The sequence below is a fragment of the Zalophus californianus genome, chromosome 2 (genome assembly GCF_009762305.2).
Source record: "Zalophus californianus isolate mZalCal1 chromosome 2, mZalCal1.pri.v2, whole genome shotgun sequence".
NCBI classification, from domain to species: domain Eukaryota; kingdom Metazoa; phylum Chordata; class Mammalia; order Carnivora; family Otariidae; genus Zalophus; species Zalophus californianus.
Window position 1 is genome coordinate 116,081,102 of NC_045596.1, and position 24,600 is coordinate 116,105,701.

Here is a 24,600-nt window from a genome sequence, read left to right on the forward strand (position 1 = left end):
TAAAATCTTAAAAAAAAATAATGCCTAAGTGAAAGAGAGGAAATGGGTTACACTCTTTCTTCCCTAATATACTCAATGAAAAAAATTATAGAAACATAAAAAATTTTAAAAATAACAATTAGCCCTATCTCATTTCCTAATCCCCACTCCCAAGTTGTAATTAAGCACTGTAAACAGGTTGTTTTTTTTTTTTGCACTGTCCTGATTTTTTTGCGAATGGGAAAAAGAAGTCACTCATGAGTTTCTTTTTTTTTTCTTAAAGATTTTATTTATTTGACAGAGAGAGACACAGCGAGAGAGGGAACACAAGCAGGGGGAGTGGGAGAGGGAGAAGCAGGCTTCCCGCTGAGCAGGGAGCCCGATGTGGGGCTCCATCCCAGGACTCAGGAATCATGACCTGAGCTGTAGGCAGACGCTTAACGACTGAGCCACCCAGCGTCCCACTCATGAGTTTCATGGTACTGTTTCCACACATAAAAAAATTAAAATGGTGACATTTAGAAATGCTTAATTCCATTTGACTTGCTCCTCTGTCCCTAAACCCAGAGGCCTTAACTGTCAACTCTGCCCTTATGATGAAATTTAAAATGACCCACCACATAGCAATAATGCAATCTGGAATCTTTAAGTTAGCTACCATACTTGGCAGTTCTTTGTCTTTCCTCACCTTTCCCCAACCATCCCTACTCCATAGTATTATTTCCTTGAATGCTTGTTTTTCTCAATTTAGTTGGTAAGCTTCTTTGAGGCCAGGCCCCATGTTTTAGTCAACTTTGAATCACTTATTCCCTAGGAGCCATGATGCTGTTTGTATATAATATGTACTTTGTACACGACAGATGTTAAGTTTACCAGTATCTCGACTGTACTTAGTAACTGTCACATGAAGGAGGAAGAGGGAGAATTTATCTGCTGCTTCAAATGTTTGAAAAGAAATGATCTTGGCTTAACTGCAAATATTAACTCTAAAGAACAATTTCAGGAGGTGTCAATTTCTGTGATATGATTTGTGACAGAACAATTTTACAATATGGCAAATTTATATGCTTTCTCTGCTAGATTCTAAGCACTATGAATGTAGGTACGTTGCCTGTCTTGTGTACCCCTCCAGCCCATGCCTAAAATAGTGCTTGGCATATAGTACATGCTCAATGAATACTTCCTGATGAATTAATTAATAGTAATTCATTACATCATCTCATATAAACCTAAAAGAATTTTAATATCTTTTCACCCCCAATAACAATCTTTTGTGATGGGTATAACACAATATCATAAAAAGCTACTGTATTAACTGGGTTTTCATGATGGCAGAAGCTCTCTTTCAGTGCTGTCATTCCCAACAGTCTAGGTAATGGTTCTCAAAGTATGATCCCTGGGCCAACGGCATCAGCATCAGCATCACCTGGCGACTTATTAAAAATGTAAATTCTCAAGTCCCATTCCAGATCCACTGGATCAGAAGTTCTGGAGGTGGGGTTACCAGTCTGTATTTTAACAAGTGCTCCAGATGATTCTGATGTATGGTCAAGTTTGAGAACCACTGGCCACAGAAATTTTTGTCATGGAAATAGGGGGATCTCAAAACACAAACAGGTCATAAAATATTAAATGAGGGTTTAAAGAAATATACTAAATGTTCAAATATCAGAGTATCTTAGGATAAATTAAATTAGGTCAATCAATTAAGGGACATAAAAAATTACCACTACATAGTTGAAGGCCTTTTTTTTTTCCTTAGCAGGGATCATAAAAGTATATTCAATAAGCAACACTTAAAATGGCTTTCAGATCCCTACTATGAGTTATTAGGAAGAAAATAATAGCAGTAGGGCACAATACAGAGCAGTAAAGTATGAGAAAAGGTGGATGACAGCTAAAAGAATATATAGATGAGACCTAGAAAAACTGTTTTTTAGATTCTAATTGAAATTAAGCACTTTAATTTTAAATAAAGGCACAAATCATGGTAGTTTTGGCAGTATCTATGACTTCATAACCAATAGAAATCATGGTAGTTTTGGCAGTATCTATGACTTCATAACCAATAGAAATCATAAATATTTTCATATTATAGTTGTTACAGATACCTCAAAATATAATTTATGGTCATCACTATTATGAAATTATAGGTATAAATTAGATCTGCCACTAGCTCTCATTACTTAAGGCATTATTAAAGAAGCATATGCATTAATATATCACAATTAAAAATAGTCTAAAAGCTACATTTCAATGTATTTGGTTCCTCTGTAATCCTAGATATTGTATGTTATATATTTACAAAAATTGTGAGAAGGTCCACAGGCTGAATTCACTATATGATCAAAGAGGCCCATGACACAAAAAAATGAAAAAACTACAAAAGTTAATAGCTGTGTGGAAAATGTTCTTGACCTCCTTTAAATGATGACCTTTCATGAACCTAAGAAAACTCATAGGCCTCTTTCCCAGTTTATAAATGGGCATGGGGGATGCATAAGGGACAACAACTCCTTCTCTTGCAACAGAACTGTACCAAGGCACCCAGCTTTGAATTCTGAAAAAAAAGCCTAGCTGTGCAACTATAATTTTTAATCTCTATAATTTTTAGCTTAGTTTGAGCAATGGGCATACCTAGAGCTCAGATCTATAGAGGCAGACAATTTAGTGGAAGGTGGATAAAAATAGTTAACTAGCTATTAGGGAGCTCTGAATGAGAAGCTAAGCAGTTCAGACTTTATTTTTAAGTAATGCTTTGCTTGTCTTGTTTCACTTTTCATTTACAGCACTATTTGGGAAAAAACTAAATTTGTGTAAGAAACATACTTTGTTTAAAACTCTTAAAAGGCTTCCTATTGCCCTTTAGATAAGGCCCAACAAACAGACACAAATCTTACAAGGTCCTCAGCAGTAAGAGATTTTTACCTCTTTAGCTTCATTTTAATCCCCTTTCCTTTTCATAATCCATATTCTAGCCATACTGAATTCCTTTCTACAACTCAAATAGGCCATGTTCTCCTTCCTCCAGACTTCCAACCATGCTACACTCTGCTTGGCTAATTACTTCAAACCCTTCAAATCTGTTCAAATATTACTTCCTCAGGGAGGCATTTTCTGTCCTCCTAGGCATTTCCCAGCTGTATACTCCCTAAACCTTTCATTAATCCTATCATAATGCTCATCACATTTGATTATAATAATGTGTTTAATTGTTCATTTCTCCACATAGCTGAAAGCCTGGTGAGAGCAAAGACAGGGTCTTGTTTACCCCAAGACACTCGGCTCTGAGCCTGACATGCTGCAGCCCTCAGTAAGAGCTGGTAGAGGATGAATGGATGGATAATTTGCCTAGAAATATGTTTTAAAGCATTCCCACATTTAAGAACCTTCAGCTATCCCTATTTGGCAACATTTATAACCTTGTGTGCTCATTTAAAATTCTATATAATCCAAATTTGCCCTCTCCTTTAAATGAATAAAAATTTGGGGTGCCTGGGTTGGCTCAGCAGGTTGGGCATCTATCTGCCTTTGGCTCAGGTTGTGATCCCAGGGCCCTGGGATGGAGTCCCACGTCCAGCTCCTTGCTCAGTGGGGAGCCTGCTTCTCCCTCTCCCTCTGCTGTTCCCCCTGCTTGTGCTCTCTCTCTGTCAAATAAGTAAATAAAATCTTTAAAAAAGATAAATGAATAAAAATTTATTATTTAGACACATTGTTATAGAGTGAAATTGAAAGTTAACTAGTGTTTTAAAAACTAAAAAGTCTGGGGCGCCTGGGTGGCTCAGTTGGTTGAGCAACCAACACTTGACTTTGGCTTAGGTTGTGATTTCAGGGTCATGAGATTGAGATTCTCTCTCCCTCTCCCTCTGGCCCTCCCCCCGCTCAAGTAATAAATAAATGTTATTTATTTAATTTATTTATTTAAATAGATAAATATTTCTTATTTATTTCTCTCTTAAATAAATAAAATCTTTTTAAAAATAAATAAAAATAAAAACTAAAAGTCTGAGCACAAAGGAATGAGTGCTATAGTTTCCAAAAGCAAACACTCTTTACTGATCTGTTCTCTAGATATACTTATCTTTCTTTATATATAAAATATGATTCTTAAAACATATAAATACCATTTGAAATCATTCCTTTTCATTTCTGCTTTATTAACTGACAGAGTAGTTCTTTACTTTTGGCCTCTATCTTTTTCCTTCACATAACAATCTGTAAAACATATATTCAAGTGCACTAAAAATCAGTGGCTATTTTACAGAGTCCTTAAAGGATCCTGTTTTAAAATTATAGTTTAGGAAGCAGAAGCTTCATTTCATTTTCTTTTTGGATCACAAAATCTGATTAAAAAGTAACAATTATGATAAAACACTATTGACTGAAGTAATGTGTCATATTAAAACACCTTTTCTTCTTCTATATTCTTCATAATTTAATACCTTATAGTTACTTTGTATACTTTTAAACAATAAAGTTAAATGATTTTTCACTTTAGCACCCTCTATTAAAAGACAGTAAAAAATTTAGAGACCTTACTCAGCATATATATGGACTTCCACAACCACAACTCACCTCCATTTTTTTATAAACCTGATATTTTAATGTCCAATTCCCAGTAAATACGAATTTCAGGAAGATTCATAATTGCATGACACCATATTTCATTAATTCTAAGATGTACTTTTTTCACATTTTAACATCTCTGAAATCAGGATGTATCTTACAATTGATGGTATCCTAAAATTTATAATTGGCAGCATTTCTTTCTTTTAGTGGTCTAAAAATGTTTCTTACAATAGATGGTATCTTAGGCTAAATGAAATATAGTTATTAAAATATTAAAAACTTTTCTCCAATGCTTTCTAACTCATCTAAATCACAATACAATTATAATTCAAACAGTTCTAGAATCAAAACTAAATGAACTTAAGATTCACATTTTACCTTTTTAGAAAACTAGTGACTAGGCTAAACTCAAAAAAATAGATAATTAAAAGAAAACACTTCTTTAAAAAAATGTAGGAAAAAGTCTAGATTTCAGAAGCAGAAATAACAGAAAGAGAAGAAAAAAAAAGACTTGAAGATGTTCAGTCAGTAGTAGCTTCCAAGGAAGTAGAGGCATGAAATAGCCCTAGAGTTTAATCTATAAAAAGAAATAAATATTAGGAACATGGCAGGGGTTAGCAGAGATAACAAATTATTTAGGAGGAAAGATATTGTTATATTATTTCTCCCTCCTAAAGGAGGAATCATTGTCACCCTTTAAACAAAAATATGGTATAGGTAGTTGAAATAATTGTAATTAAATGTAAAATTGTAAACATTCTTAGTAAATTAAAAACCAACCTACCAGCATTGTCTTCCTTCTGGCTCAATCTGTTTCACCTTCAGGTAATCCTAGGATAGGGGCTCCTTTTCAGATCCCCAGTTTTTCATGTCGATCTTCTACCTCCCTGTGGCAACAATATTTTCTAATTAAAAGAGTCCTTTTGTGCCACAGGGAGGATTTCTGATGGTATAACAAATACAAAAGTTATCACAGCTCATCATGAAGTCAACTTAGTCTTGAGATTTTTCAAGAAAGAAATTTGGCTCCTGAATTTATTTTTCAAGACAGAAATCTGGTTTTATTTTTTTTAACTGCCCTTTAAAAAGCTAAACTTTCATTCACTTAAAAAAAAAAAAAGCAGTGCTTTCTTGTTGAATTATGTAAAAATTCTTATCATTTACCTATCTTTTCAACTAATCTCTAAACACAATTTTGTTGATCACAAAAAGAAATTAAGTTTTCTTGACCATTTCTTTAACTATTAACACCAAATTTTTATGTTTTGATACCTGGTTAAAAACCAAAGTCCTACTCCTAATGATCAGAAGAGAGGAGTAGGAAGCTAACAGACTGCTTTCAGCCAATGTCTGTTAGTAAAGACTAATAAATCTACTTGTATTACATAACATAAAGTTAACTTTGCTTAAAATGTACATTTAAAAAAGGCCAGCAAGAAATACAAAAAGCAATACTTGCTGTTTCCTTGCTGGTAAGGGATTATGAGTAATTTTCACTGTTTGTTTTTCTTTGTAATACTTCCCAATTTCTCCAATGAGCATGTGTTGCTTTTATTATAAGAAAAAAATCGAATTTAGGTGTAAGCATAAATGATTAAAACCTACTGTGACGGGGTGCCTGGGTGGCTCAGTCGTTAAGCACCTGCCTTCAGCTCAGGTCATGATCCCGGGGTCCTGGGATCGAGCCCCGCATCGGGCTCCCTGCTCAGTGGGAGGCCTGTTTCTCCCTCTCCCACTCCCCCTGCTTATATTCCCTCTCTCGCTGTCTCTCTCTCTGTCAAATAAATAAATGGATCTTAAAAAAAAAAACCTGCTGTGACTTTAAGATGAAGTTAATATAATATGACAACATTATGGCGCTGATATATTTTGGATGCCCATATTTATGTTTTTGGATGACTACCTTTTTATATTTTAAATCACCCTAAGGTATTCACTGTTTAGCATATTAACAAAAAAGAAAATATATGATTTTACACAGATGGTTCTTGATTATACTGCAATACTGAGGCAAAACTCAATTTATTTCAGTCTGTATTTCCTAACAGTTATGTGTTAAACACTATTATTATATACTATATTCAACAAAACTAAAAAGTACGGTCCCTGTCTTCGAGAGACATATATCCAGTTTGAAAACAGAAGGAGTATGAATACACACAAGAACAGTGTAAGAAAGTACATGATCAAGCACCTTAGTCCAGATGGTCTAACAGAGGATCAGGAAAGGGAGTGTTTAATGTAGACCATAATCACTGTGGAAAGTTTCGTGTAGTTGGGCCTTAAAAAAATGGATAATACCTAATCACAGTCTTGATAGAAAACTGTATTTGAGCAAAAGTTCAGAAGATAAGAAGGCCAGATTAGGAAGGATCTACTTCTGGATGATTCTGTGAGTCTCTGAATTTGGCAGAGGAGTGGCTTTTGAAATCTGATAAAGAGCTTCAGGAGAATGATAAATGTAGGTGCCAAAGCACAGTAAGTTAAGGAAGGAATGACAAGGAAAAAGTACAGAATGAAGGTATAGAGCATTTGTTTTTTTAAAAAAGTGGAAGTGAAAGGAAAGAGAAAACTACAACAGAGAAGTAAACAAATGTTCTGTTTTAATGTATAAAAGACCTTCTCCATATTTGAAGGCATAAGGAAAGGTCCTAATGAAGTTAAGGGAATACTTATGGAGCACTTACTACATCACAAGCGCTGTGCTTTATATATTTATTTTATGTAGTCCTCATGACCTTGAATTACTAGTTTATGACAGTGAAACAGACTCTCAAAAACTTAAACACTGATAGGTAAGTAATAAAGTAGGAACCTGAAACCACGACTAACTAACCATCAATATTCTTCCTTTTCTACTAAAGAGAACTACTTAAAAGTCTTTAAAAAGAAAAAAATGTTGGGCGCCTGGGTGGCTCAGTTGGTTGAGCGACTGCCTTCGGCTCGGGTCATGATCCTGGAGTCCTGGGATCGAGTCCCACATCGGGCTCCCTGCTCAGCGGGGAGTCTGCTTCTCCCTCTGACCCTCTTCCCTCTCGTGCTCTCTATCTCTCATTCTCTCTCTCTCTCAAATAAATAAATAAAATCTTTAAAAAAAAAAAAAAAGAAAAAATGTTAACCTCAGGAATAGGATTTTCTATCATATCCCAATTTGGGTATGACATCTCCTTTGTGACGGGACCCTGGCTATGTATTTGTGCATCTTTAAATACCTAAATATTTCTCCTTAGATGCTCTGCTTCAACTCAAAATCAACACACCCACTACCAAACATATCTGTTTCCCAAAAGAGTCTTGCCTTCCTCAAATCCCTATATGATACTTATGGCCATCACTTAAGGCCAAAAAACTTAGTATCTTACCTAACTATGCCTCTCCCGCTAATTTGTCACGTCAAGTATTGTTAGAGCATACATAGTAGCATTGCTTATGTAAGCCCCTTCTGCTCCTATCACTTCTACTTTGTTTTGCCCAAGTCATCTCTTAACCCATACTACAACAGCTAGTCGTCCTGCTTCATCCCTTCCCCTACAATCATCCACTATCTCCTGAGATACTGATTACATGGTACTTTCCACTCAAAACCTTCCAAATCTTTTTGCTTCTTACATGCCTAATCACTAACTCTTGGGTCCAAATCATAATCTAGTCACAACGCCTAATGGAACCCCCTGTCATGGTCTCATTTACTCAGTATCTTCTAAACATGCCCTGAACTTCAATATTCCACCCATTATTAATTATATTTCCCTCAGCTACAGTGCCTTTCACTCACCTCCTATCTGCCCATCCAAATCCTACCATCTGTCCTCCTTCCTTACTTTCTCTAAACATTCCCTAATCCTGTAAATCAAACTTTTTTCTCCTGAAATTTCTTTTGAGTTTGTAAGTAGCACCCTATTGATTCTACACTGCTTTATATTTTCAATATAATATATATTATATATAAGTAAATTATTAACCCCTTGAGGGAAAGAAACATGTTGAAAACAGTGCCCTTGCACATAAGAAATGCAAACTATTACTGACATCATAAAGTGGAAGTTTAAGAGGATAAATACAGTAAGTTAAGGTGCAAGATGAAGAAGCAGATCCTAAAGAGCTCAATCTTCTCAGCTAAACCTTAAAAGATTTCTATCAAAACTTATCTACTATTGATTGCATTGGTATAAACTTACTATTTTTTAAATGGCAATCTATAATATGTACACATCGGGCTCCCTGCTATAAACTATATGTATATAGTTTTTAAGAGTGAACATAAAAACTGCATTTTCAAATCTTAGTAGGGAATCCCAGAGACTCCTTTCCATCCCCAACTCACGCCCTCAGTCTATCTAGCAGGCCTCCAGAGCTCGTGGACCCTGCAGCCACTGGCAAAAGTATTTCCAGCCTGCCAGTCAAGACCACCATTCATTCATACTTCATTACTATTCCTCAAAGACTCTTTATGATTCCTGACCTCCAGTTATCATCAAAAAGCAATTTACTTTTTTTTAAAAAGCAATTTATAGGTTTAGATAAATACGCTTAAAGTCTCAAACATATTTGGTTTTTCCTATAAAATTTGAGAGGATTACTATTACTCATAAGCTCCATGAGAAAAACGTACATTTTCTTTGTCTATAAAAGGCATTTACTACTAACAAAATGAGAAATCATTTTATACATAAAGTAAGTAAGATGGCTAAGTGTACATCACTATATAATTTTAATACTCCTGCCTGGATTTCATCATGAACACTGTTTCTGGTAGAAACATAAATATATGGGTATATAGGAATAAAAGAAGAAAAACTTCGATGTAAACATGAAGAGAACTGATATAACAGGTCAATAAATATAATTATGAACATTTTTTAGACTAATATCATCTAAGTTATAATGTAGGAGCATTCCAGGAAGCATTTCCTAGACGTACAAAAGGAAATCTTATTCTATAAGGATCTCATTTCCACCAATTCACCAAATAAAAACCGTTGTAGACATCTTATAAATACTCCTTTCCTTTTCTTCCCAGCTTCTTCTCCAAAGCCTATATGTATCTGGAATTTAAGTTAAAAATTTATAGCACCACAAGAAACAAACCTGATCCTAATCTACTACCTAAAAGGAAACATACATCAGGATAAGTCATAACAACATTTATTTATATGTATATGTTCTAAATGTCAGAAGAATGAAAATTTATTCAGATTTTAACTTGTTAAAAATGCTTTTTATTCTTTACGGGGTGCCTGGCTGGTTCAGTCGGTAGAGCATGGGACTCTTGAATCTTGGGGTTGTAAATTCGAGCCCCATGTTCGGTGTGGAGATTACTTAAAAATAAAATCTTTTTTAAAATGCATTTTATTCTTTAAATAAAAACAAAATTAAGGGGCACCTGGGTGGCTCAGTCGTTAGGCGTCTGCCTTCGGTTCGGGTCATGATCCCAGGGTCCTGGGATTGAGCCCCACATCGGGCTCCCTGCTCAGCGGGAAGTCTGCTTCTCCCCCTCCCGCTCCCCCTGCTTGTATTCCCTCTCTTGCTGTGTCTCTCTCTGTCAAACAATAAATAAATAAAAATCTTAAAAAAAAACAAAATTAAGTTCAGATTAGCTGACTCTATAAACTAATCTATATATATTAACAATCCTTATAAAGTTACATTAAAAACCCATGAGCCATAGTATTTTCAAGTAACTCAGTATATTGTAGTCTCAAGTTCCACATGCCTTATGATGAATAAATGGGAGTGTTTTAAATTGTTCTGATTATAGATGTATGAGATGTATGAGCCGGCAGATTTCAGTCTGAATTTGGTATTGCCTTTAACAGAGTTATAAATGAATTCTAAGTTTTACAGTGTTATTCTGTAAAGAGAGACAAGAATAGCTATACTATACTATTCTTTATTTCTTGAAGTAATAAAGCAAACATAGATTTTTAAAAAATGAACCAGAATAGAATTAAAAATGTTTAAGATGAACTTCTCAAGTACTTCTAGACTATTTTAGAATAATGTAAGTTATTTACTAACATTTCCTTTTAGTTTTGAAGAAAAACCAATCTAAAAAATATTATCAACTAGTCAAAAACCATTTTCAAAATATCACAAAAGTAACTACTCTTTTAGCCAGACTATGTATATCCCCTTTTTCAATATTACAATCATTCATATCTCTGCCCTGCAAATGATTATCATCATCCTCAGAGTTCAAGATAACTAAGAAAATAAAATCCCTTGAACAGATTATATTGTCTTCCTATTTGGAATTGCTTTTACTTGAGTAATTTAAATTAATGAAGCACTGATCATCAATTATACAACCAATAAGATTTGGCTGACCTACTCTGGTGTTTTAATGTGATAAGTATGCCTAATTTTCTAATAATGGGAATTTGGTACTGTAGTTTTCATACTTTACGAAGTTTCCAATTTGCTACCAAAATCATAGTCTTCCTTATTTTTTTGATCAAAACATTTTCCAGAAATTTCAAACAGGTTTTTTTTTCACTCAACTTAAGCTATCATGCTTTCTTCTCTTGTGCTATTAATTTTCTGTTTAGTTACACCCTAGTTACAGTCCTATAATAAAATCAGTTACAATATCTACTTCAAAATATCATCCTGCATAATACATTTAACTAGTCTTTTCAAGAAGAAAATTCATGTCTGCCATGATGCTTCTAGCTTCAGACTGGAAAACTCTCCAAAACCCTCAAAAAAAACACATATGTATCTTCCTGCCACTTGCATTATCTGCTGTAAATCAAGTACCACTCCAGTCCAGTCACAAAGCCTATATAAAGTGTTTGGCTACCTATTTTGAGAAAATGAATTGATTATCACTTCACAGGGGTTTGCTGGCACTGTTGTCATCATTGCTCTGCAGAGCAAGGTAACTTTTAATCCCTCAGCTCAATAAAAAATAAAACTGGAGGAAAAAATAAAATAAAAATAAAACTGGAGGAAGCACAGCAGTAAGCTAGAAGAAGCTAGTAGTCTTAGGGAGTGCTACTGAGCTTCAACAAGCAGAAAAACATCAAATTTCAAAATTTTTAATCATGGGACTTTGCTACATTTATAGAAACTTACTAAATACTTAAGAGTGATGAGGCACCTAGGTGGCTCAGTCAGTTAAGCATCCAGCTCTTGACCTCAGCTCAGGTCTTGATCTCATGGTCGTGAGTTCAAGCCTAATGTTGGGCTCCATGTTGGGCATGGAGCCTAAATAAATAAATAAATAAATAAATAAATAAATAAATAAATAAATATTTAAGAGTGTTTATTAGAATTGTAAACCAAGTATAAGGATTCTTTTTCTCCCTTAAGAGCTAAAGATAAATTTTAATATTTATTATTACAAAATAATCACTACAATCTTTCTGGTACAATACTCTATTTTCTTTATAGTCAGTGGCAAAAATGAAAGGTTTCCAAGGGGGCGCCTGGGTGGCTCAGTCCTTAAGCGACTGCCTTCCGCTCAGGTCATGATCCCAAGGTCCTGGGATCGAGCCCCGCATGGGGCTCCCTGCTCCACAGGAAGACTGCTTCTCCCTCTCCCACTCGCCCGGCTTGTGTTCCCTCTCTCACTATGTCTCTCTCTGTCAAATAAAATCTTAAAAAAAAAAAAAGTTTTCCAAGGATTATATATATTAATCTCCAATTAAACATATAGTTATCTCACCATAGACAGACTGAAATACCAAAATTTCTCAGAAGACAAAAAGGGAAGACTCTGATAGACTGCTACAAAGATGCTTCTGATCTAAGAAAAAAGGAATCATACTGCTCCAGCACTAGTGATTCAAAGAAACTTAATCCGTTACAGAATGAGAATACTGTCTTTATTTTTGAATTAAAAAGTTACCCTCATATACTAGCCTATGGGCTTCTATAAGTTAGTTACTAGTCAATATTTACATTCTCAGAGAAGAAATGATAATTTTATTATTATGGGCCTGTAATCTTGTCCTTAGGGTCCACGATATGAGACCTGTTATACTCCAAAGAATTGTAATGAAGAACTTTATAATAATTCCCCTAAATAAAAGATGTTTCACTGGTTTCCACGCAAAAAGAGGTTCTTTGGTATAGTACTCATTTGGCAATAGTAATATTGACACTTATAAAATAAGAAGTTACAAATAATGAACATTTTATGAGATGTCTACCTGTTTCCACATTCTCGGTCTCAACTTCTTGTTCTTCTGCCACATCTTGCATCATGTAAGTCTCATCATCATAGACCAGAACCTGGGCTGCATAGCCCTGCTCTAATCTGGCACTTGGAACTGGCTCCACAATCACTGCTGGATATTCAGAAACCTTTTCACTTTCCTACAAGAGCAAATTTAGAAAACAATCAACCTTATTATTCACAAATTCTGGATTTACGTATAAATACTTGAGTTCACATAGTCTCAAGGGGGCTACACAATGAGTTTCATGTACTGTAATTATGAATGTAAAAACCAAAACAAGAGATGAAAAGGGAACTTTAATAATCTTTTTCAAGTCTCAGGAGGTAACATTTTAAATAAGCAGGGCTTTAGGATTAAGATGACAAATTAAAAACATGCATATAATTGCACTCTCATGAAACTCACAAAAATGAAGTAAAAGACTTTTCAACACAAACCCATAAGGAGAAGAGATAAGAGCAACAGAATCTTGGAAGATTGAAAGTGGATGAATAAGTGTTATGAAATGGTTTAGCAGACCCAGGAAAGCCAAATCACAGCCTGACAGCAAAAAGAAGCTGAGAAACAACACACTTTATACTGGAGAACCCACAGAAAGCAATACCCATTACTCCTGGAAATGGAGCAGCAGGTGTAGAGAAAGAGGAAGGGTTCAAACAGGAAAATCCCATTAAAGCTGTTTGAAAAGCACTTTGATTCCTAGACCCGTTCCCTCCTCCATGATGCTAGGCAACTGGCCCTCATCTCAGCAGAAGATTGGAGAATTAACTTTCTGGTGATGGAAAAACAAAACCATCTTTGAGGTATATTAGGCACATTTGTTAGTATCGATACTGCACCAAAAAGAGTTTTCAATCAGCTTTTTAGTCCTCCACTTTTAAGGATGAACAGACAGCCAAGTATTACCACTCATCTAAGGAAAAGCCTCTACCACAGAACATATACATATATGTACACACACCTACACACATACAGGGGATATTCCTCATAGAGATAAGATATTATATCCATAAAATAAGAAAAGAATACAATTTAATAAAGAAAGAGAAAGTTCTTAGAAGTTAAAAACATGATACCTGAAATAAAAAAGACAGAGGCTTGAAAAAAAAAAAAAAGACAGAGGCTTGGAAGATAAAACTGAGGCAGTCTTCCAGAAACAAGATGAAGTTTTGAAAAATAGGGGAGAAAAGAGAATGGTATTAGAGGACCAGTCCAGGAGGTCCAATATCTGAATAACAGAGTTCCAGAAGAAGAAAATAGGGGAGAAAAAAAAGGTTGGAAAGAAATGAAAGAGTTCTAGAAAATTTCCTGAGCTGACAGATACGAGCTGCCCATTCGAAAGGACCTACCAGATATTTACAATAAAAATTTAAGGGAGACCTACCCTGAGGCACACCACTGTGAAATATCACAACACTGGGGACAAAAAGGAAGATTCTACAAGTTTCTAGAGAGAAAATGCAGGTCACATACAAAGAATATGGACTCGGACTTCAGTCTTCTCAACAGTCGTATTAGGAGGAAAATGACAGTGAAACCACTTCTTCAAATTAGAAAGGAAAATGATTTCTAACCTAGAATTGTTCAGCCAGTCAAATCATCTTATGAAAATTAGGTATTTTCTCAAATATGAAAGATCTCAAAACATTTACCTTCTATACATCCTTTCTCAAGAAGCAAGTGGAGAGTGTATTTCATCAAAAAAAAAGTAAAATTTTAATAAAGACAACAACTTAAGATAGACAATATGGGAGATTCAAAATGGGAGAGAGACAATAGTAATTTTGAGGAGGATTGTGAAGAGAGATTCCAGGGCTATGCACTAGATTTATAGGGCAACCAGTCTGGATTGTAGGAACATGATTCCTGAGACAGGATAATAAACTGTCATCACCAAAATAGCCACTCACATTATTCCTAAGGACAGAGTGTCCAGATAAGCCTATTCCCAGTTTTTATTCATATTTGGCTTGCTTTGATATATCTACTTTGCATTGCTACCTAGAACAGCTAAGAACACTCATTTCACCTCCTAGATGTGTTCTGCTTTGATCTACTCTTAACTGTTAGAAGAAGGCCACAAAGAGCTTAGAAACAAACAAAAGCAGATAGTATTCTTCCCCCGTGACTGTATATACACCTGCTGAACAAACCTGTAACACCAGGTCACACCACTGCCTGAAACCTGACCAAGATGACCCTATGTTTCCAAGATGTAACTCATGACATTCCTTACTGATTTCCTGAGTAGAACCTCTTGAAACTCAGTGAACCTGATGCCAGACTAATCTTCCTTTTCCTGGAAGCTTTAACTGTGGTAATGCTACCCTTTCTTAACTCAGTTAGCTTGGGACATTATTCATTTTTTCAGAGTAAACCACATGTTGTTTAGGAGTATATCCAAAGACAATAAAGCTATAAAGAAAAGTAAAGGCGTATTACCACATACATCAGGATAATGGCACCTCTGGGGGTATTGAGAGGGGCACACTTAATATTCTAAAATAATATTAATTTCTATTTTAAACCTGATTGAGAGCTAATATTTATTCTTTTTGTAAGAGTGTTTAGAACAGACTAAATACTCAATTAGCGATAGCTAATTGTCATAGTGTAACGTTAGTAATAGTATTCAAACCTTCTATTTGCCCTCAACTTTGGAGGGCATCTTTTCACATTACAATCAGAATTGTCTGTATTACTTCTTTGTACAAAAAAGCTTTCATGACTTCCCATATGTCTAAAAGAAAAATTGGACATACAAAACAATAATTTTTAACACTCTTTGAAGTATAACCCTCAACCCACATGTTATGTGTTGAATTGATTCAGACTGGGGGATTATAGAAAACTTCCTAGAACAGGGTCCTGAATGGATGAAAAGAATTTTGATAGATGTGGAAGACAATTGTAGGCTCATGAACACGAGCAATTTTATTTATTAATTAATTTACTTATTTAATTAGGTAGAGAGACAGCACAAGCTGGGGGAGAAGCAGAGGGAGAGGGAGAAGCAGACTCCCTGCTGAGCAAGGAGCACCATGAGGGACTGGATCCCAGGACCCCAGGATCATGACCCGACCTGAAGAAAAACGTTTAACCAACTGAGCCACCCAGGCGTCCCTCTAACATAGAGCATCCCTGTTATTTTTGCCATTCTGTGTAAGTATGTAGTAGTATCTCCCTGTGGTTTTAATTGTGTTTCCCTGATAGTGAATAATACTGGGCATTTTTATATGCACTTATTGGCCATTCATATTATTAACCATTCAAATCTTTTTCCCATTTTAATGGATTATCTCCAGATTCTTTTTTTTTTAAAGATTTTATTTGTTTGAGAGAGATGACTGAGAGGAGAGAGAGAGAGAGCATGAGAGGGGAGAGGGTCAGAGAGAGAAGCAGCCTCCCCACTGAGGCTCCATCCCAGGACCCTGGGATCATGACCGGAGCGGAAGGCAGACACTTAAAGGACTGAGCCACCCAGGCACCCCTCCAATTTATTTTATATATTCTAAATATAAATCCTTTGTCAGTATATATTGTAAATATTTTTTCGAATCTTGGCTTCACTTTTTCATTTTAATGGAATTTTTTTGTTTTTTAAAAGATTTTATTTATTTGAGAGAGAGAGCACGAGCAGGGTGAGCAGCAGAGAAGAGGGAGAAGCAGGCTCCCCACTGAGTAGGGAGCCTGACGTGGGGCTAATCCCAGGACTCCGGGATCATGACCTGAGCTGAAGGCAGACGCTTGAAGCAACTGAGACACCCAGGAGCCCTTTAATGGAGTTTTTAAGAAGTTTTTAATTTAAATGAAATTCATTTTTTCTTTTAAAGCTTTTTTCATGTTTTTGTGTTCAATCTAAGAAACCATTGCCTAATTCAAAATTGAAAAAATTTTCTTCTGTGTTTTCTTCCAGAAGTTTTTATAGTTTAAACATTTAATTCTATGATCAATTTTGAGTTATTCATTGTGTATGTGAGAAAGGATTGAGTTCATTAATTTGCATATGGATGTCCAGCAGTTCCACCATTATTTGTTTAAAAGACTATCCTTTCTCCACCAAATTATCACCATTATTGAAAATTAATCACTGTTATGTGGATCTATACAATGTTCCACTGATCTACATGTCTGTTAGCACACTGTCTCAATTACTGGAACTTCATGGTAAGTCCTTAAATCAGGTGGATAAGCCCTCTAACTTTGTTTTAGCATAAGTCTTCCAATCCATAAACATGGTATAACTCTTCATTTATTCAGGTCTTTAATTTCTCTCAACAATATGTTATGGTTGTCTGCATACAGATTTTTTTTTAAAGATTTTATTTATCTGACATAGAGAGCGAAAGAGCACAAGCAGGGGGAGCAGCAGAGGGAGAGGAAGAAGCAGGCCCCCTTCCGAGCAGGGAGCCTGATGCGGGACTCGATCCCAGGATCCTGGGATCATGACCTGAGCTGAAGGCAGATGCTTAACCATCTGAGCCACCCAGGCGCCCTGGATACAGATCTTTTATTTACTTCATTAAACCTATCCCTATATTATTTTGATGCTGCTAAACAGTACTGCTTCTTAAATTTCATTTTCCAGTTGTATTTTGCTAAGATATATGAACATGATTTTTACACATTCACTGTTCTAAATTTATTAGTTCTAACAGTTGTGTAGATTTCTTAAGAATTTCTGTATGCATAATTGTATCATTTAGAAATAAAGACAGTTTTACTTCTTCTTTTCCAATCCGTATGTCTTTTTACTTCTCTTGCCCTGCAGCAATGTTGCCACTGCAATGTTAAAGTTAGAGTAGACATCTTTGCTTTGCTATCAACCTTAAAAGGAAAACATTCCCCTTTTCACTGTTTTTTTTAAGATTTTATTTATTTATTTGACAAAAAGAGACACAGCAAGAGAAGGAACACAAGCAGGGAGAGTGGGAGCGGGAGAAGCAGGCTTCCTGCTGAGCAGGGAGCCTGATGCAGGGCTTGATCCCAAGACCCTGGGATCATGACCTGAGCCAAAGGCGTATGCTTAACAACTGAGCCACCCAGGCGCCCCCCCTCCCCGCCTTTTCACCTTTAAGCATGATGTAGGCTGTGGGTTCTTCACAGATGCACTTATCAGGTTGAAGAAGTTGCCCTTATTACTAATTTAGGGAATTTGTGTAATAAATAGGTGTTGAATTTTGGCAAATGGGTTTTCTGTGTCTATTGATATGACCACAAGATTTTTCCTTTTTATTTTGTTAATGTGATTAATTACATTGATTAAACCTACCTTGCTGGGATAAACCCCATTTGGGGACATACAATCCCTTTTATATATTACTGGGTTTAAATGCTAGTATTTTATCAAGAATGTTTTTGTCTATGCCTATGAAGGATATTGTTTGTAGTTTTCTTTTCCTATGTATGTCTGGTCTTGGTATCAGAATAATGCTGGCCTCAAAATGAGTTAGGAAATGCTATGTTGTCTATTTTCTGAAAGAGTTATGTAAGATTATTATTTCTTCCCTAAATCCTTGTTAAATCATCCAATAAAGGGGCGCCCGGGTGGCTCAGTCGGTTCAGCATCTGCCTTCAGCTCTGGTCATGATCCCAGGGTCCTGGGATTGACCCCCGCATCGGGCTCCCTGCTCCATGGGAAGCCTGCTTCTCCTTCTCCCCCTGCTTGTGTTCCCTCTCTCGCCATCTCTGTCAAATAAATAAAATCTTTAAAAATAAATAAATAAATCATCAATAAAGACAGGGCACCTGGGTGGCTCAGTCACTTGAGTGTCTGACTCTTGATCTCAGCTCAGGTCCTGATCTCAGGGCTCTGATCTCAGGACTGTGAGTTCAAGCCTTGCCTTGGGCTCTGCACTGGGTTAGGAGTCTACTTAAAAATAAATAAATAAATAAATAAATGCAGGCCTACACAATCAATAAAGCCAATTTGCCCTGGAAGTTTCTTTGTGAAAAAGGTTTTGTCTAGGAATTCAATTTATTTTAAGATAGAGGGCTATTCAGACTTGTTACTCCTTTTGGAATGACTTTCAAGGTTCTTGGCCATTTCATCTGGGTTGCCAAGCTTTATTGGCATAAAGTTGTTCATAATATTTAGTGTCAATACTAATGACTCTTTCATCCCTTATATTAGTAATTTTTTAAAGATTTTATTTATTTATTTGACAGAGAGAGACACAGCGAGAGAGGGAACACAAGCAGGGGGGTGGAAGAGGGAGAAGCAGGCTTCCCGCGGAGCAGGGAGCCCGATGTGGGGCTCAATCCCAGGACCCTGGGATCATGACCTGACCCGAAGGCAGACGCTTAATCGACTGAGCCATCCTGGCGCCCTATATTAGTAATTTTTGCCTCATAGTTTTTTTTTTCTTCAGTCTACTTAGAGATTTATCAATTTTATTAATTTTTTAAAGGACCAGCTGGTAATTTCTCTAATGTTTGTCCACTTTCTACCTTACTGACCTGTTTTTATTATTATTTCCTTCCTTCTACTTTGGGTTTAATTTGATCCTCATATTATATAGCTTATTGAGATGGAAGCTTAAATGATTTTAGACTATACTCTTTTCCTGATAAGAGTATTTGAAGGTATAATTTCCCTCTACCTGATAAGAGTATTTGAAGGTATAATTTCCCTCGAAGCACTGCTTTAACTACATCCCTCAAATTTTGATATACTGTGTTCTCATTTCCATTCAATTAGGATATTCTCTAATTTCTCTTGTGATTTATTTTTAATCCATGAGTTATATAAAAGTGAGCTGTTTAGGGGCACCTGGGGTGGCTCAGTCGTTAAGCGTCTGCCTTCAGCTCAGGTCATGATCCCAGTGTCCTGGGATCGAGCCCCACATTGGGCTCCCTGCTCAGCGGGAAGCCTGCTTCTCCTTCTCCCACTCCTGCTTGTGTTCCCACTCTCCCTGTCTCTCTGTCAAATAAATAAAATCTTTTTTTTTAAAGTGAGCTGTTTAATATCTAAATATTTGAGAATTTTGCAAGAGTTTTTCGCTGTTAATTTCTAACACAATTCTGCTTTGGTCAAATAACTTTCTCTGTACGATTTCAATTCTTTAAAAAGTATTGAGATGTAGGGTGCCTGGGTGGTTCAGTCGGTTAAGCATCCAATTTTTTTTTAACATAGACTAATATTTTATTTTATTTGGATAGAGGGATCATTTTTTAATGTAAATTCAATTAATTAACATATAATGTATTATTAATTTCAGAGGTAGAGTTCAGTGATTCATCAGTTCTTTATAATACGCATACGCAGTGCTCATTACATCACATGCCCTCCTTAATGCCCATCACCCAATTACCCCATTCCCCCTATCCACTACCCTCCAGCAATCCCGTTTCCTATGATTAACAGTCTCTTATGCTTTGTCTCCCTCTCTGATTCTGTCTTTTCTTTTTTCGTCCCTTCCCCTATGCTTCTCTGTTTTGTTTCTTAAATTCCACATATGAGTGAAATTATATCATTGTCTTTCTCTGCTTGTCTTATTTCGCTTAGCATAATACCCTCTAGTTCCATCCACATCCTTGCAAATGGCCAGATTTCATTTCTTTTCATGGCTGAGTAATATATATATATATATATATATATATATATATATGCGCACACACACATCTTCTTTATCTGTTCATCCCTCAGTGGACACCTACGCTCTTTCCATAGTTCAGCTAGTGCGGACATTGCTGCTATAAACATTGGGGGGCAGGTGCCCCTTCAGATCACTACATTTGTATCTTTGGGGTAAATACCTAGTAGTGCAGTTGCTGGATCGTATGGTAGCTCTACTGTCAAATTTTGAGGAACATGCATACTGTTTTCCAGAGTGGCTGTACCAGCTTGCATTTTTACCAGCAATGTGAGAACTTTCTCCTTTCTCTGCATCCTCACCAACATTTGTTTCCTGACTTATTAATAGCCCTTCTAACTGGTGTAAGGTCGTATTTCATTGTGGTTTTGATTTGGATTTCCCTAAATGCCGAGAGGTGTTGAGCATTTTTTCAGGTGTCTGTTGTCCATTTGGATGTCTTCTTTGGAGAAATGTCTATTCGTGTCTTCTGTCCATTTCTTGACTGGATTATTTGTTCCTTGGGTGTTGAGTTTGTGAAGTTCTTTATAGATTTTGGACACTAGCCCTTTATCTGGTAAGGCATTTGCAAATACCTTCTCCCATTCTGTCGGTTGTCTTTTGGTTTTGTCGACTGTTTCCTCTGCTGTGCAGAAGATTTTTATCTTGATGGAAGTCCTAATAGTTCATTTTTGCCTTTGTTTCCTTTACCTTTGGAGACATGTCTAGCAAGAAGTTGATGCGACCAAGGTCAAAGAGGTTGCTGCCTGGGCGCCTGGGTGGCTCAGTTGGTTAAGCGACTGCCTTCGGCTCAGGTCATGATCCTGGAGTCCCGGGATCGAGTCCCACATCGGCCTCCCTGCTCGGCGGGGAGTCTGCTGCTCCCTCTGACCCTCCCCCCTCTCATGCACATGCTCTCTCTCTCTCTCTCATTCTCTCAAATAAATAAATAAAATCTTTAAAAAAAAAAAAAAAGAGGTTGCTGCCTGTATTCTCCTCTAGGATTTTGATGGATTCCTGTCTCACATTTAGGTCTCTCATCCATTTTGACTTTATTTTTGTGTATGGTAAGAAAATGGTCCAGTTTCACTCTTCTGCATGTGGCTGTCCAATTTTCCCAACACCATTTGCTGAAGAGACTGTCTTTTTTCCATTGGATATTCTTTCCTGCTTTGTTGAAGATTAGTTGACCATAGAGTTCAGGGTCCACTTCTGGGTTCTCTATTCTGTTCCACTGATCTATGTGTCTGTTTCTGTGCCAGTACCATACTATCTTGATGATTATAGCTTTGTAATAGAGCTGGAAGTCCGGAATTGTGATGCCACCAGCTTTGCTTTTCTTTTTCAACATTCCTCTGGCTATTCGGGGTCTGTTCTGGTTCCACACAAATTTTAGGATTATCTGTTCCAGCTCTGTGAAAAATGTTGATGGTATTTTGATAGGGATTGCATTAAATATATAGATTGCTCTAGGTAGCACAGACATCCTAACAATATTTGTTCTTCATTCCATGAGCATGGAATCTTTTTCCATTTCTTTGTGTCTTCCTCAATTTCTTTCATGAGTGTTGTGCAGTTTTCAGAGTACAGATCCTTTGCCTCTTTGGTTAGGTTTATTCCTAGGTGTCTTACGATTTTGGGTGCAATTGTAAATGGGACAGACTCCTTAATTTCTCTTTCTTCTCATTGTTAGTGTATAGAAATGCAACTGATTTCTGTGCATTGATTTTATATCCTGGCACTTTGCTGAATTTCTCTATGAGTTCTAGCAATTCTGGGGTGGAGTCTTTTCAGTTTTCCACATAAGAGTATCTACCATGTCATTTGTGAAGAGAGTTTGACTTCTCTTTGCCAATTTGGATACCTTTTATTTCTTTTTGTTGTCTGATTGCTGAGGCTAGGACTTCTAGTACTATGTTGAACAACAGTGGTGAGAGTGGACATGCCTGTTGTGTTCCTGACCTTAGGGGGAAAGCTCTCAGTTTTTCCCCGTTGAGAATGATATTCTCTATGGGCTTTTTGTATATGGCTTTTATGATACTGAGTTATGTTCCCTCTATCCCTACACTATGGGGAGTTTTAATCAAGAAAGGAAAGCATCCAACTTTTGATTTCAGCTCAGGTTGTGATCTCAGGGTTGTAATCTCAGGGTCGTGGGATCAAGCTCCAAGTCAGGCCCCTCGATTAGCAGGGACTCCGCTTGTCTCCCCTCTCCCTCCCTCAGCCCCTCTCCCCTGCTCATGCTCTCTCTCTCTCAAATAAATAAATAAATATATTTAAAAAGTACTGAGATGTGTAGGTACACCTGCCTAGCTTGGTGGAGCATGTAACTCTGGATCTCAGGGTTGTGAGTTCGATCCTCACATTGAGTGTAGAGATTACTTAAAAATAAAAAAAAATCTAAAAAAAAAAAGTATTGAGATATATAGCCCAGCATATGATCTATCTTGGTTCACTGTCCATGTGCACTCGAAATAAATGTGTACTCTGGTACTATTAGGTAGAGAGTCCCATAAATGTCTGTTAGGTGAAGTTGGTTGATAATGTTGTTCAAGTCTTCTATATCCTCACTGATTCTCTAATTGTCCTATCAGCTTCTGAGAGGTATGCAGCAATCTCCAGCTAATACTGTGGATTTATCTATGTTTTCTTTCAGCTCTGTCACTTTATGCCTTGTGGGGTTTTTTTGTTTTTTTTTTAGATTTTATTTATTTGGCAGAGAGAGACAAAAAGCAAGAGCAGGAACACAAGCAGGGGGAGTGGGAGAGGGAGAAGCAGGCTTCCCGCTGAGCAGGGAGCCCGATGCGGGGCCTGATCCCAGGACCCTGGGATCATGACCTGAGCCGAAGGTAGACGCTTAACAACTGAGCCACCCAGGCGCCCCTGCCTTGTGTATTTTGAAGCTCTAATAATTGAGGGCATACCAATTTCTTGATAAATGGTCCTTTTATCATTTATGAAATATCTATCTTTAACCCTGGTAATATTTTTGTCCTGAAACCACTTCAGCTTTTCTATGATTAACGATTGCATTGTATATCTGTTTCTATACTTTTTTTATGCTACATTGTTATACTTAAAATGAATTTTTTATATGAAACATAAACAAATTTGGTTTTTAACCCAACCAGACAATATCTGCATTTTAATTGCACTGTTTAGAATATTTACATTTAATACTATCAATAAAACAGGGTTTAAATCTACCATCCTGCTCTGTTGTTTCATTTATTCCTTTCTCTTTATTCTCTGTCATCTTCTGAATTAAGTATTTTTAGTATCCATTTTAATTCAAAAATTGCTTGCTATCAATAGTTCTTTGCTTTATTTTTTAGTGGTTCTCTAGATTTTACAACATGTTAATCACAGTTAATATACAAGTAATGTTACTTTACATATAATGTAAAAAGCAATAGTATTCTTCCAGTTCCCTCCTCCTATCCTTTGCTTACTGTTGTCATACATTTACTTTTTCACATTGTAAACCCCACAATACACTGCTATTATTTGTCTTAAATATCTTTTTTAAAAATTAAGAACTGATTTTAAAAAGCATTTTATATTTACCTACACATTTCCAGGGCTTTTCATTTCTCTGTGCGTATGTAAGTTTCCATTTGGTATCATCTACCTTCTGCCTGTAGAACTTCTTTTAACATTTCTTATAACCCAATGCGGTTGACAAATTCTTTCACCTTTTATTGGTCTGAAAAAAAGTTTCACTTTTGAAAGACATTTTCACTGGATATATATTTGTAGGCCGACAAGTTTTAGTTTTTCAGCATTTTAAAGAAGTCATTATCTTCTGACTTGCATAGTTTCAGTCAAGATGTCTGTCGTCATTAAATTTGTTCTTCTGTCTGTAATATTTTTTTTCTGCATGCTTTCAGGATTTTCTCCTGAAATCTGCTTTCAGTATTTTTGTTACAATGTGCCTCAGTGTCAAAAATAATAATAAAAAATAATGTGCCTCAGTGTCTATTTGCTCTCTGCTTTATCCTGCTTGGTGTTAAGATTCTCAGATCTATAGGGTTTATATTTTTCATCAAACTTGAAAATTTTTATGGCTGTTATTTCTTCATTTGTCTTTTTCTGTTTCCCTCCTCTCCTCTCATTCTGGGACTCAAATTACATGTATTTTAGACAACTTGATATTTCTCACAGGTAACAGTCTTTGTTCATGTTTTTTTTTTTTCAGTTTTTCTCTCTGTGCTTCATAATGCAGTTTCTTTTGCTCTTTTCAAATTCACTTGTCTCTTCTTCCGTAGTACCTAATCTATTTTCAATCTTAC

At 36.2% G+C, this 24,600-nt stretch overlaps 1 protein-coding gene across 8 annotated transcripts in view; it reads right to left on the minus strand.

Annotated features, from left to right (window-relative positions):
* ELF2 (E74 like ETS transcription factor 2) overlaps nucleotides 1-24,600 on the minus strand; it is a 114,917-nt gene that overhangs the window by 42,390 nt on the left and 47,927 nt on the right. For 5 of the 8 annotated variants that reach the window (XM_027598558.2, XM_027598560.2, XM_027598562.2 and 2 more), the window contains exon 4: nucleotides 12,705-12,870. In XM_027598558.2, the coding sequence (XP_027454359.1) occupies nucleotides 12,705-12,870 (166 nt within the window). Of the gene's footprint in view, nucleotides 1-5,332; nucleotides 5,492-12,704; nucleotides 12,871-24,600 lie in introns of those variants that run through there. The other 3 variants (XM_027598568.2, XM_027598571.2, XM_027598569.2) reach the window with 2 other exon arrangements.